Source organism: Chinchilla lanigera, unplaced genomic scaffold, assembly GCF_000276665.1.
Source record: "Chinchilla lanigera isolate Chin_1 unplaced genomic scaffold, ChiLan1.0 scaffold00001, whole genome shotgun sequence".
NCBI lineage: Eukaryota > Metazoa > Chordata > Mammalia > Rodentia > Chinchillidae > Chinchilla > Chinchilla lanigera.
In genome coordinates, this window is record NW_004955402.1 from 31534558 (window position 1) to 31547822 (window position 13265).

The window sequence follows — 13265 nt, forward strand, 5'->3', positions numbered from 1 at the left end:
CAAACTCAGTCAGCTGGGTACTCTAAAGTACAGTGTCAGCCTGGGATTTTCTACAATTACTCCATACCCCGCCAGATGGGAAGAGTCTCACCGGAAATGCAACAGTGATATGTTTGTGCTACAGCATCACCATGATTAAGGCTTCTCCTTTGAGAGACTAGGGTGGAATGGAGGTGGAAAGTCTTGTGCAACATCATTAGCATTTAAAGACACAGGTGCAAGTGTAGCTCTAAAGAAAATAAAATGTGTTGGTTATTGCTGCACTGAAGAAAATTACAAGCTTAGGTCATTCACAGAAGCTGTTAGGGCAGTATTTAAAGAGATGCAAATAAATAAATGAAATAAAAAGATGTCTTTTATAAAACTATAAAAACCCGTAAATATGGGAATAAATGATGTTTCTTCTAATGACTGTAGCCTCCTTTAGATGTCCTTATTCATAGTCAGGCAAGTACACCAGCAATTTGTCGTGCCATGCAAATGGTGCATTCTGGACCAGACTGGAGCAAAGCCAGAAACCACATTTATGTTCTCAAACAAGAAACGCAGACCTATCAATCACCTTCCCCTGTTGCACCTATGCCTCTCCTTCAGCTCATAAGTAATGGAGGAGAAGAAAACCTCGAGCTTGGTTCAGAATAGGTCAGCTATATGGATTAATTGTTGGTCTTTACATGGTTTGCTACTATTGGAAATAAGCTCCAGACTCAAATTGTCAGAAAGAATGCACTCAGACATCAGCCAAGAAGACTCGACAAGGCAAAGTTTAAAATTTACTTCTGCAGAAGAACTCATCTGCACTCAGACATGAGGCAGCAGCTGAGCAGCTGAGCAACAGGAAAGAAGGGTTTTTAAATCCTAACGCATGGAAAGCTGCTATCCTTTAAACTCATTAACTGAATTCACAGGCTTACAGTCTATTGCATTTGGCTAGTTTAAGTGGTGCAAGAGGAGGAACTGAAGAATTGCTGAGGCGGAGGAAGAATGGGAAGGGAGAGGGTGTGGGTAACAGAAAGTCCTTAGCTATTGATTCACTATCTTTGGTCTGTTGCTATGTTCCCAAAATTTAGGTGTTTCCGTAATTTCAGCATGAGGGGTGGAGCCACCTAGGGTGGACTATAGTCTAAAATGAAGGCCCTCCTGTTTATATCTTTTAATAGAAAAGACAGGGCCTCAGTTTCTTACATTATCACGCTACAGACCCACTCAGGAGTGACCGGAAAACCCTGAAGAGAAGTGATGCCAGTAGACAGTGTGTCAAGAAATCCAGCTCATCAGCTGGATTTCTTGACACAAATAGAGCTGCCCTATCCAGCTCTATTTGTGAAGGGAGAAACAGCCCTAGATAGATGATAGATGGATAGATAGATAGATAGATAGATAGATAGATAGATAGATAGATGGGCAGGCAGTTCAATCTAGGCAGTGGCACATGACTTGACCGGTCAGAGAAAAAAAGACTGAAAATGAAAAAGCCAGAGAAGAAGCATGTAGGTGGGCCTGTGGGAAGAGGCAACAGAACGGGTGAATCTTTGTGTCTCTTTATCAATGCCATCTGAGACTACCCAACACACAGAAGGTGTGGAACGATCGATCAACTGGCTAGGCTGACTCATCCAGTGGAGTGAGCTGGACAATGCCATGGGTCACTCCAGTGCTTCTTCAGTGGGCTCATGAACAGAACAGTCCTGGTGAGAGAAATGGAAACTATGACCAACTCTAATCTAGTGACTACTGCTGATTATCTGACCAAGTAGTGCAGGGGCTGAGGCTAAACCCTAAACATAGTACTGTTATTGGGTAGCTTGTTTCTTAAAAGGGGCTCACCAACTAAATGTTACCAGGTTCTGGATAGCTCAGTTCTCCTTCTGGAGTTCAATTCCAGGTTCTTCTCACCTCAAACAAAGAATTGAATGAAATGAGCCAAAAGCAATGGCAAAGTTTATTCAAGAAAGCAAAAATGAAAGGTGGGAGAGAAACTGGCTCTGCAGAGTGACCTTAGACTGAGTACACAGAAAAAGAGAATGAGAGTAAGGATGAAAAAGTACATGCTGCATCTGGGAAACATAGTGTGGGCTATAGAAAGTTACGACAGCAAAAGCTTCATGGCATCAATGTGTCCTTTTATACTGTCTAAATCTCGAGAGAACTCTTACCTACAAGTAGTAAAAGCCAATGCTGAGATCCCACACCTCAGGCTGTTACCAGATCTAGTCCGTCCTATTGAAAACCTGGTCAAATTCCCTGGAGAAGTCCACATGCAGGGCTTTGGGAACTGTTCTGTGCAAGTGTCCAGGATCTTGTAGTTAACAGTGTTGCAGAACACCAAAGAAAGACTCTTTGCACTGAGGAGTGGAGAAGGCAGACTTTTATTAACACCAGACGGCTGTGGAAAACTGAGTTTTCAAATCATCCGCCCGAGTCCACTTTGTATGGGGTTTAAATATGGTTTGCAGGCAGGCAGCACGAAGCTGATAACAGGTGGATACATAATAGGCTACATACATTAGACAAGGCAATTTTTAGCAATTCACTTAAGAGGAAATGTTCACCATTGTATAGGAACATCTGGGGGATGACAGGAGTTATTTGTGTGGGGCAAGCAGAGTTAAATGTGTCTTTGAGTGGGCCAGTCTTCCCCAAACATGTTGGCCTTGAAGCAAGCTAGAATCAACGCATATTCTTTTAACTAAAGGAAACACAGTTAGCTTGACCTGTCATTGTTGATGGATAAAGCTGGGACAAGACAGTCAAGGTTTTAGCTGAATTTAGTAAGCTAGCTATATGACAGGCAACAAGAGCCTGTGGTTACAGCCCTCTAATTGACTTCTAACTTTTGCTATAATATGTCTACAAGTCTGCTATTCTGTAAGTGCCCTTACAGCAGATGTTATGGTTTGTGTGTAGATGTCCCCCTAAAGCTTCATTCAGTCATAGGCTTTATTTGGAGGTGGCTGAATCTACAGTGTGTGTGATGGATTCATCGTATAATGCTGGGATTAACAGTGGGTGATTGCTGGTTAAGTCCACTGATTATATTGGCACCATCCTAATCCCAGTAGACTGGATACAATATAAAGGACAGAAAGAGGCTTGTCTCACTCCCTCCTGCTTTTGCTGTCTTCCTCCACCATGCACTGTTGCCCTCTGCCATGTGCCAAAATTTGCAGAGTTGGGACACTGGCCCAGATGAGATATTATATGGTGCTTACATGGCCACAATATTCCAATAGGTAGATTCAGATATTCGTTATAATTCCAACAGGTAGAAAACACAGGTCTGTGAAAGAAGAGGTGAGTGACCTATGTCACCATGATTTCCACTGACCTATGTGAAGGAATTTGTGCTTCTTATCCCTTCACCTTCAGCTTTGCTGGACTCAAGCTCCAGGCTCGAAGAGCTTGGCAGGGGATAAAACTACCAGGGACATCAAAAGGGTCCCACTAAAACTGGCCAGCACCTGGTCATTTAGGATTCCTCCAGCCACTAGACCAGCAAGAAAGGAGTAACCATCCCCACAGGACTAAGTGATTATCATGAGGCAAAAGGGGCAAGATAGGGTAGGGAGGAATATGTCTAGAGCCTGGGAATTTTTCTGGGGTACATCTTTGTGCTCCTATGTATGGTGATAAATATAAATTAGCAATTTCAGCAAACAAGGTCTGACAAGAGCTTGATAACTGAGGCTAAGATCCCACAGGGCTGATGATCTTTGGCTACAAGAGACCTTGCTATCAAACAACCTAAATAAGCAGAATCACTAAACAAGTGTATCAGGAACCTATAACATGAGTGTGATTTATTTTATTTGTTTTGTTTACAATATTTTTTTACTCATGAATTCCTTCAGTATGGTGTACAACATGATGTCCCAATATAGAATGTAAAATTGGCTACTATAACAAAATACCAGAGTGTCCTAAACACAGAAATTCATTCTTCTGCCATTCTAGAGGCTGGAAATCCAAGAGGAAGCAGATCAATGTGCCAGTGGGGCTAGTTTCTTCTCAGGCCTTTCTCCTTGGCTTGCAGATAGCAGATGACCACTGCTCATATCATTTATGGATTTAGGACTGTCTGTAGCAACAGGACTGTAGCTTATCCTACTAAACTACCGTGTGTGTGTGTGTGTGTGTGTGTGTGTGTGTGTGTGTGTGTGTGTATGAATGTTTGAAAGTTGGGTCTTGAAGAAAGTGGTAGGATAGAATCAAATTAATGTGGGCACAGATGAATCTGAGCCACACAGAGGCAAGACTGTCAGTACACATCCATAAGCCTTCGGTGCCTGTCATTTCTGTAAGCACCCACCCAACTTTGAACTGCCCAGAGCTATGTCCTGGCCTGAGCACCCTCTGAGACTTCTGGAACCCACTCTGAGACCATTACAGGTTGCCCAGATGTGCCAGGTAAGTAAAGCTCCCCAGGAGCAGCCCTCAACTTCCAACTGATTAGAGTCCCCAGCAGGATTAGGCTCCAGCTGCCCACTCAGTAGCTGGCTTGATAATGTACGCTTTTTGCTATCCTTACTTTCTCTATCTCACTTCTTCACTCCCATGTTGGTGCTTCCTGGGATCACTCCTGTGAGGACTAGCAGCCCTCTACACACACACACACACACACACACACACACACACACACACAGTTTCTTTCACAGGGTGCCTTAACTGCTCTGTGACTCAGGCAACTTCAGGTTTTCTCCAGAAAACATGAGCCCACGCCAGAGCCTGGAACATTCCCAGGTGCTGATACAGATGTTTAGGTTGTGACCAAAACTGCTGAGGAAACTGACCCCAGCTCTATGGCAAAAGTCCTTAAACCTGAATATAAACTCTATACCCTGACTCCCTTACTGTGAACAAACCTACATGCTGTAACATACTTAAGTGCTCATAAAAATGCTTTGAGTATGTTATATGCATATCTCAGTGAAGTAACACTGCATTTGATACACGACCTCCATGATTAGCAATTTGTTTTTCTGTGTTCTAATAACTGCAAATGTGACAAGGGGTGGGGGTCGCATAAAGCTTTGAAGAGAAAACTTTATTTTACTTCATATCAAACTGACAGAGCAATAAAAATATTATTTCCCATTTATGAAACACTCTTTCATCAATTACACTCACCGATAGAAAAGACAAATCCCTGAAGAATTGCCAATAATAAATAATATACTTAAAACTACACCATTCTGAGTGCATAGGAAAATTTCCTGAGCCTGTTCAGTTTGGGGAGGTCAATGGCCATTTGCAAATTTGAATTTTTCAAAAGGATATCCAACTGACACAAGTTTCCTGTCATCATGAGGCGTTGCCACATTCAGTAGTCTTCATCTTAAAAGGGAGGAAAAAATTCAGTCTTTTAATTAATTTATCCATAGTTCTGGGAAAGCTGTTGCACCAAGCAGGAAAGGAAAATATCTGCCTTTTGTAGTCACGTAGAGCACAACATACCAAATAAGTAACAGTGCTATTTTAACTTGCAATTCATTAAAGTGTGTAACTTTCTGTGTACCAATGTTGTACAAAAGGCAATAACCTCCCTGCTGTTTGTGGGTAACAAAGCAAGACCCAGATATTTGCAAAAGGGTTAAGACTGACTCTTTAAAGAATCCAGCGTCCAGTAAATAAAAGATTCTCAGTGAAGATTCAGGATTGAAGATTGCCTCTGGAACTCTAAAATTCTCTTGAGAATACACAAAATACCATATTTCACTGATTCTAGCATCTTTTTTTCACCTAACAATCTCAAATTCAAGTAGGCTTGGCCATGCATGACCCCTCACAAGTTAACTGACAACTCCCCCCACCTACCTTATTAGTGGTACACAAAATAATGGTATATTACAATCTATGGCTTCTTAGATTAGATTAAATATGCTGCTCTGTAGTTCAGTACACAGTGATTCATATAAAAATAAATCTAACATTTAAACCCTGGTAATTTTCTGAGTTAAAAAATGCTGGCAAAATTAGGCATTTTAAATTTCAGCATGAGCACCACTGCATCATGAATTAGAAGAATAGTGATACAAAATGAGTTTGTGCTCTAGACCCAGTTCCATCTCTAATTAGTAGAGCCTTAAGGAAACTGATTTCACACTTCCGGGCCTCATTTCTTCATCTGCAAAATGAGAAAGTGCAATCAAATGCCTTCTAAACCTTCCAGCCAAAAAGGAAGGTAATTTAAAATCTTGTACCATGGACAGTGTGTATCACTGTGGAAATTCCATCACCGTGCTGCCCAAAGCCAAAGGAGATTCTTCCGCAGCTGATCATTGGACTCCTCTCCAGCCACCTTGTCCCCTCCCCGAAAAGCCAACGCTTCAATCCAGAGACGGCCCTGTTTCCCAAGTAGGAAATAATTCCTTCACAACCTTAGCAACTGACTGGGAAAGAATAATTCTTCGATCTGTATCAATTTGTAAACGTCATCAAAAAAACTGCAGAAATCTACCAGCTTAAGTTGAACTAAATGTCTACTATAAATTTAAAATATCAAGAAATTACAGCAGGGGTTCACTTCAAAGTCTTCTTGACTGACAAAATTTGGCTACAGATTCTGCTGCTCGGGTGCCTCATTCCATGCCATAGAAGCACTAATTGGAAAAAGCTTTCTTTTCTGAAAGAAAATAAGAAGAAATGTTACTTGACTAATCTGTTCATAGTATCACCCACTTCTGCATTGACAGTGTATTCAACAAGCATAAATGTGTTTAGCGAAGGAAAACAAATGGTGAGGAATTAAATGAAAAATGGAATATGATAAAAATGGCAGTGCTTTATGATAATTTATGTATTTATATTTTTGTGTATTTTTAAATTCAAAAATTATCATCTTTCCCTAAACATGTTAGCATTTAGAACAGGAATAGCAGCTAAAATCAACAAATGCAGAATAAATCACAAATTCCTAAATTTTCCTGTTTAAATTTCAATTCCAAAGTTTCATTCAAACTATTTTCAGTATTATAATAAGTTGCTACTAATTAAACTAAGCTTCCTTCTTTTTGTTTTCTAAAACTTAGTCAATCATACATGTATGTGTCGAGTTCCTATTAACTGAGCTGGCACAGATATTAAAATCATACCACTTGAGAAAGACAACTTAAGTAACCATGTAGTGATTAGCATCTTTATGAGAAATGATAAAAAAAAAAATACAGTGAATGTTCTTGCTGAGTGCCAGCTAAGGAAAAGGCAGGTTTGCAAAAAATGTTACAGTGTATATTCATCAACCTTGTTCACAAGATCTGGCACCATGAGACTTCTGGCTCTTCCCCAAAGTCAAAATGACCATGAAAGGTAAACGTTTTGCATCGATTTAAGACACTGAGGCAGTCAGGACAGCACAACTAAAGACACAATAAAGAACTTCCCAAGCTGGGCATGGTGGTGCAGGACTAGAATCTCAGTGCTCAGGAGACTAAGGTAGGAGGATCATCATGAATTCAGTTCCGGCCAGCCTGCACTACATAGTTGAATTCAAGGCCAGCCTGAACTACATAGCAAGACCCTGACTCGAAGAAAAGGGAAGGGAAAGGGAAAGGGAAAGGGAAGGGAAAGGGAAAGGGAAAGGAGAGGGAGAGGGAGAGGGAGGGGGGAGGGGAAGGGAAAGGGAAAGGGAAAGAGAAGAGATGAGAAAAGAAAAGAAAAGAAAAGAAAAGAAAAGAAAAGAAAAGAAAAGAAAAGAAAAGAAAAGAAAAGAAAAATGACTTCCAGAACTGCTTCATAAAGTGTGATGGAATGAGTGTGTTTAAGAGAGGTGGAATGCTTTGAGGGGGATTACTGACAATGTACCTTTTACTGTGATTAATTTGCTTGATTTAAACATTCACTGTATTTTGCTATCGTATCACACATGCTTTACCCAAACAGGTAAAGGCAAGAAAAGAAAGATATAAAAAAATGAAAATAAACTCTTGGCACTCCCAATTCCCTGCCCCATATGCCATCATCGTGCACCGTGTTCTGGAGAGCAGGTTTCACTGTGAATCTGAAGCCATGGATCCATTTAAGGCATTTTTTATTTGCTTTTAATAAGGGTTTTGGTCCTCTCTGATGAAAGGAAGAAAGAAAGAAAGAAAGAAAGAAAGAAAGAAAGAAAGAAAGAAAGAAAGAAAGAAAGAAAGAAAGAAAGAGGGAAGGAGGGAGGGAGGGGAGAAAGAGGAGGCTTATGAGATGAAGAAATGATGAGTGGTTGTAAAAATTACAATTTATTTGTAGGTCAGAAAACTGTATCTAGGTAGGAAATGAAATGGTTTATGTCTTCAATTTCCATATCTCTACAACAAATTTACTGAAATATTAAATATATTTCCTAAGCAATTTAAAAATTTATGTTGAAATATAAATAGAAACTAGCTAAGTATTTCTACCTGATTAAGACAATTTGATTCCCGGTCTATAGAGCTTATTAGTTATATGCACAAAATAGGTATTTTGTTTTGCAGTGCTGAGGGGTTGAACCTAGGCCTTTGCAATAAGTAACATCCCCAACACTTTTTTTTGAGCCAGTCTTGTCAAGTTGGCTAGACTGGGCTGAAATGCATGACCCTCCCACCTCAGCCTCCCACAACCCTCACATTACAGGCACGATCCCCACCTCCTACACAAAGTAAGTTCTTTCAGCGGACTGAAGCAACATCCTCTAGGCTAACTTCCAAGTAGTTTTCAGTGGATAAAACACTGTACAAAATCACCATGGGTTAAACCTGGTTTGTTTCATAACTGATAGTAAATGTCTCCAATACCAAACTAGAGATGGTGAAAGAGAAGCTGTTCCAGTTCTCTTATGACTTCCTATATCTAGCCCACCCACTTCCGGTCACTTCCAGGAACACACAAGATCAGGGAAATGGAAATGGACTGACTCTTCAAAACAGCTCTTAGTCAAAGAAGTAGTACATTCTTATTGTGGAAAAATTAGAAAACAGGATAAACAAAAAGAAATGTTACCTGTTGAAGAATACATCCTTTTAGAATTTTTTTCTTTGCTCATATACACCTATAATAGTTTTACTCAAGGAGAGGCCTGTTTGGGTTTCTTTTTTTTTAAGTACCTTATATTTTATAAGGAGTTTCATTTAGTATTGCTATTTTGGCTTCTGAGGTATTCCTTCACATTTGATAAGACAGATTTTGACCTGGGGCATGTTCCAAACCTCTAAGTGCCAAGAGAACCAGCAGCTATGTGGGTCATCTTCGCAGCTGTGCTTGGTTTAGTGGTATTTAGTTCTCTCCAGAGAAACCTTGTGGTTTGCTACTATGAAGTAGTAATAATTTGGTACAGGATGACCTCTGTGGTGCTGTGGTATGTTTGGTGAGTGTTACATCTACATTTTTTTCACAACTTTTTTCTTAACTTGACTTCCCCCTTTTAAGAGAATGTGGGGGTACTCGGAAGATTAAATGACTTCAACAGTGGGGGAATCTTGTGTGTTTTGTATGTGAGCATGCCTAAATGTAAATTTCTGATAGCTACAAAAGGTTCAACAAGAGCAGAGTCATAAGATAGTTAAAGGGAAATGCCCTCATTCAAATATGTGTAGAGTGGTTTCCAGTCAGCTTCCACACAGGCCAGCCTGAAGGGACACCACACCCACCAATGTGCTGGCCTGATGCAAGGGCTGGCTTCTTCTTGGTGGTCACCTAAAGAAGCGTCAGTGCCTTCAGAAACACAATCACCAGTCCAAGTTCAGCTTGACTGTGAAGATTAAAGGTTCTTACCTCTGTATTACTGATACAGCAAACTGTAGTCAGAAACCAAAGAATAATCAGGGTCATCTGCAAAGAGCAAAACACGGAACAAGTTTAGACTACTATTTTTTCATAATACGATCTCAGCTCTTCTCAAGCCAACGTACTGCACTTAAATATTGGGTGACTGCTGTTTCCAAAGAGGAAAATATATCTGACAATAAAACCTATAATTGGTAGTCATGACTACAAGCCAAAGAACATTCTGGTTTGAGGGGGAGGTTTTGGTTTTTGGTTTTTAGATCTCTTGAGACAGAGTCTTGCTGGCCTTGAATTTGCTTATGTAGCCCAGGCTAGATTTGAACTCACAGCAATCCTCCTGCCTCAGCCTCCCAAATGCAGGAATTATAGGCCTGCACCACCATGCCTGGTTCCAAAGAACATTCTGGAAATTACTATTACTATTATGACTTTGTCATTTCTTATCCATGCCCAGATATTAGCATTCACACTAAAATCATCTTCAAAAATTGGATAAAAATGAAGTCCCAAAGTGGTAATAAGGTAACAAGAAATAAAATAAATTATCACTTATTCATTAATATAAATTATCATATTATTATTATTTCAAAGGTGAAATTTCAGCGGCTAAACTTTCTATTGGTCATTAAATTTTTACTGAACTGCCAAATGTAGCATAAAATGTTCTCTTCTCTCCCTCCCTTGAAGGTAAATAGGTGAACCTTTGTTTCTGCTAAGAGTAAATATTTTTTGAGACCTACTGTGCCTAGTACAGAGCCTAGTACTGTGTTAGGTATTGAAAGTGATACAAGAAAAGACCAAGTGCCCACCCTCAAGGATCGTGTAATTATCCAAGAAATACAAGTAACAAAAGATGCTAAGAATGCAGTTTCTACCAGACGTATCACAGGAGTTGCAGGTGGGCAAAGGAGCAGACTGACTCAAAATAACCTTTGTTAAGACTATCTTATAATAAGTTTTTTTTTTTTTTTTTGGTACTTCAGCAGCTGAATGCTCTTGAAAAAGCTATAAAATAGACCAGTTATCAAATTTCACTCTGACAAACCATATATAGTAAAATTCTATTCAGGTTTATTCTTTTGGGAGTTTGAGTCAATTTAATCTTTTCATTCCCCTTATTTCAAAATTCTAGCTATTCAATCTAAAGAAAATCTGACAGAGGAATTTCAAAAGGCTTTTCTTGATGCCATACCTGGTAAACTTTTAGGAACTGGGAGAGGTCCTCGCCTATAAGAAATGAAAATCAAAGTATTTCAGATAAGCTCTTGTTATTTTTAAAATTTTCTACTTCATGCTACAGTTTTCTACTTCATATTATACTCTAATGAGCTACTTTAATCAGCTTAGCTTTCTGCACTGGAGCATCAAGAAAGCTCAGAAGCAAGTGACCTGTACCCCTGACCTACTGAAATCCAAGGTGCATACAAATGATGCTATGGGCCACAATGAATAGCAGTCAGGAGCACAGAGCTCCATCTCTGCAACCCAGGCTGGAAAATTTAACAGCTTCGTCTTCTAGCTGTTTCTCTGCCTTCAGGATTCTTTATACAAGGGGCAGCAAACTTTCCCTGTAAAGGGCCCAATAGTAAATTATTTAGGCTACACCATCTCTATCGCAATGCTACTCAGCTCTCAAGGGAAAGCAGATACAGACAAAACATAACCCACTAAGGGCACTGTCTTCTCTTAGAACTCTATATGAACACTGACATTTGAATTGTATATGATTTTCACATGTCATTAAATAGCATCCTTTTGATTTTTTTCAGCCACTTAAAAATGTAAAAACTGTTCTTAATTAGGCCCTACACAAACAAGAAATCAGATTTGTTTCACAGGGTACCATAGTATGCTGACTCTTGGTTTATACAGGCTATAAAAAGGTATACGATTCATAAACAAGTAATGAATAATATCATTGAAGCATGACATAGTCCTCCTTGAACTATGACTACTAAAGTTCATTTAATGTTTGTCCTAAAGGTGCTATGTCCAAAAAGCTAGCAGTGTTGCTAAGTAAAGGCAGTGCTGTATATGTTGAAACTCTAATATCTTACACATGATAGATAAGCATAATTTCTGTCAATTTAAAACAAACTTTAAAAATATAATATATGTTAGAACAATTTTTTCTTTTTCTTTCTTTCTTTTTCTTTTTATCCCCCAGCACTGGGAATTAAATCCAGGACCTTCACACTGAGCTACATCCCCAACCCTTTTTACTTGAATATTTTTAATTTTGAAACAGGGTCTCACTAAGTCACTAAGTTGCCCAGACTTTGCTCAAACTTGTAATGCTCCTGCCACAACCTCCCAGAGTGCTGGGATCACAGGTATGCACCAACACACATGGCTATCTTAAAACACTAATAATAAAATAGGTTGTTAAAAGTATGTTTTCAGCCGGGTGTGGTGGCACACACCTGCAATCCCAGCACTCAGGAGGCTGACGCAGGAGGATCCTTGCAACTAGCCTACATTACAAAGTGAGCTCAAGGCCCATCTGAACTGCACAGTGAGACCCTGTCCCAAAAAAGACAAAAAATAAAACAAAAGTATTTTTTCATGTGAAAGGCAGCTGGCTATTACCTTGCCAAATTAGTTCCTGTAGCCTTTCCTGGTGCAGCTGCATTCCGGTTGGGGCAGTAGAAATTCTCATACAGAATGGGTGCTAAGAGAAGCATTAAGAAACAAAACAGTAAGAACATGCTGTCATTTGGGTCCAGAACACCCCCCAAAGGCCCATGTGTTGGAGGTCTGATTCCCAGCTTGGCACTATTGAGAGGTGGCAGAACCTTTAAGAGGTGGGCCCTAGTGGGAGGTCTTCAGGTCACTGTGTGCATGGTCTCACAGGGGACTCTAAGAGTCAGGTCTCTTGCTCCTTTGCTCTTTCACATCCCTGCCTTGAGAAGAATGATTTGCTTTGCCACACCCTGACCACTATGAGACGCTCCCTCAGCACAGGCTCATAAGCACAGTGGCCAATCCACCATGGGCTGAAACCTCAAAACTGTAAGCCAAAATAAGCCTTTTCTCTTATAAGAATTTACCTGAGGTATTTGTTACAATAACAGGAAACTAACAAGCAGGTGTCTTACATCCTCAATAACACTGGACAAGGAAGACAAATCGAACTATAGAACTGCTTACACAACCCTGCCCACCCTGCCACCCCATGCACCTGGTGGAATCTGGCCAGTTTTGCGTTGATTCACAAAGTACTCAATGTCCTTTGCAATGCTGCACATTTCTAAACTTTTACGGACTTGTTCATACATCTAAAAAAGAAGATAAATAATTAAGTAAAGGTAGGTTGAGGATAACTGTAACATAGCTCTTTAGAAAAGAAGATGTTGAATGGCTCTTTTCCAAATTTTGTTATTTTTTAAAAAAACAGAAAATATTCTCAAGTCCCAGAGTCATATAAAGGCATTTCTCTTGTATATTTACATAATTAAATTTTTTAAAATTTTTATTTATTCCCATTCAACCCAGCTATCCCCCTGCCGGGTATTTTCCCAGAA

The 13265-nt window shown here is 39.8% G+C and overlaps 1 protein-coding gene across 2 annotated transcripts in view; it reads right to left on the reverse strand.

Moving 5' to 3' along the window:
- Positions 1–3777: 3777 nt before the first annotated feature.
- The window catches only part of Pstpip2 (proline-serine-threonine phosphatase interacting protein 2), a 99567-nt gene continuing 90079 nt past the window's right edge, over positions 3778–13265 (reverse strand). For both annotated transcript variants that reach the window (XM_005372863.2, XM_013510408.1), the window contains exons 11-15: positions 12923–13019; positions 12331–12412; positions 10934–10968; positions 9730–9786; positions 3778–6622 (exon numbers count right to left, since the gene is read on the reverse strand). In XM_005372863.2, coding sequence (XP_005372920.1) covers positions 9737–9786; positions 10934–10968; positions 12331–12412; positions 12923–13019 — 264 coding nt within the window. In that variant the 3' untranslated portion in view covers positions 3778–6622; positions 9730–9736. The remainder of the gene's footprint in view (positions 6623–9729; positions 9787–10933; positions 10969–12330; positions 12413–12922; positions 13020–13265) is intronic.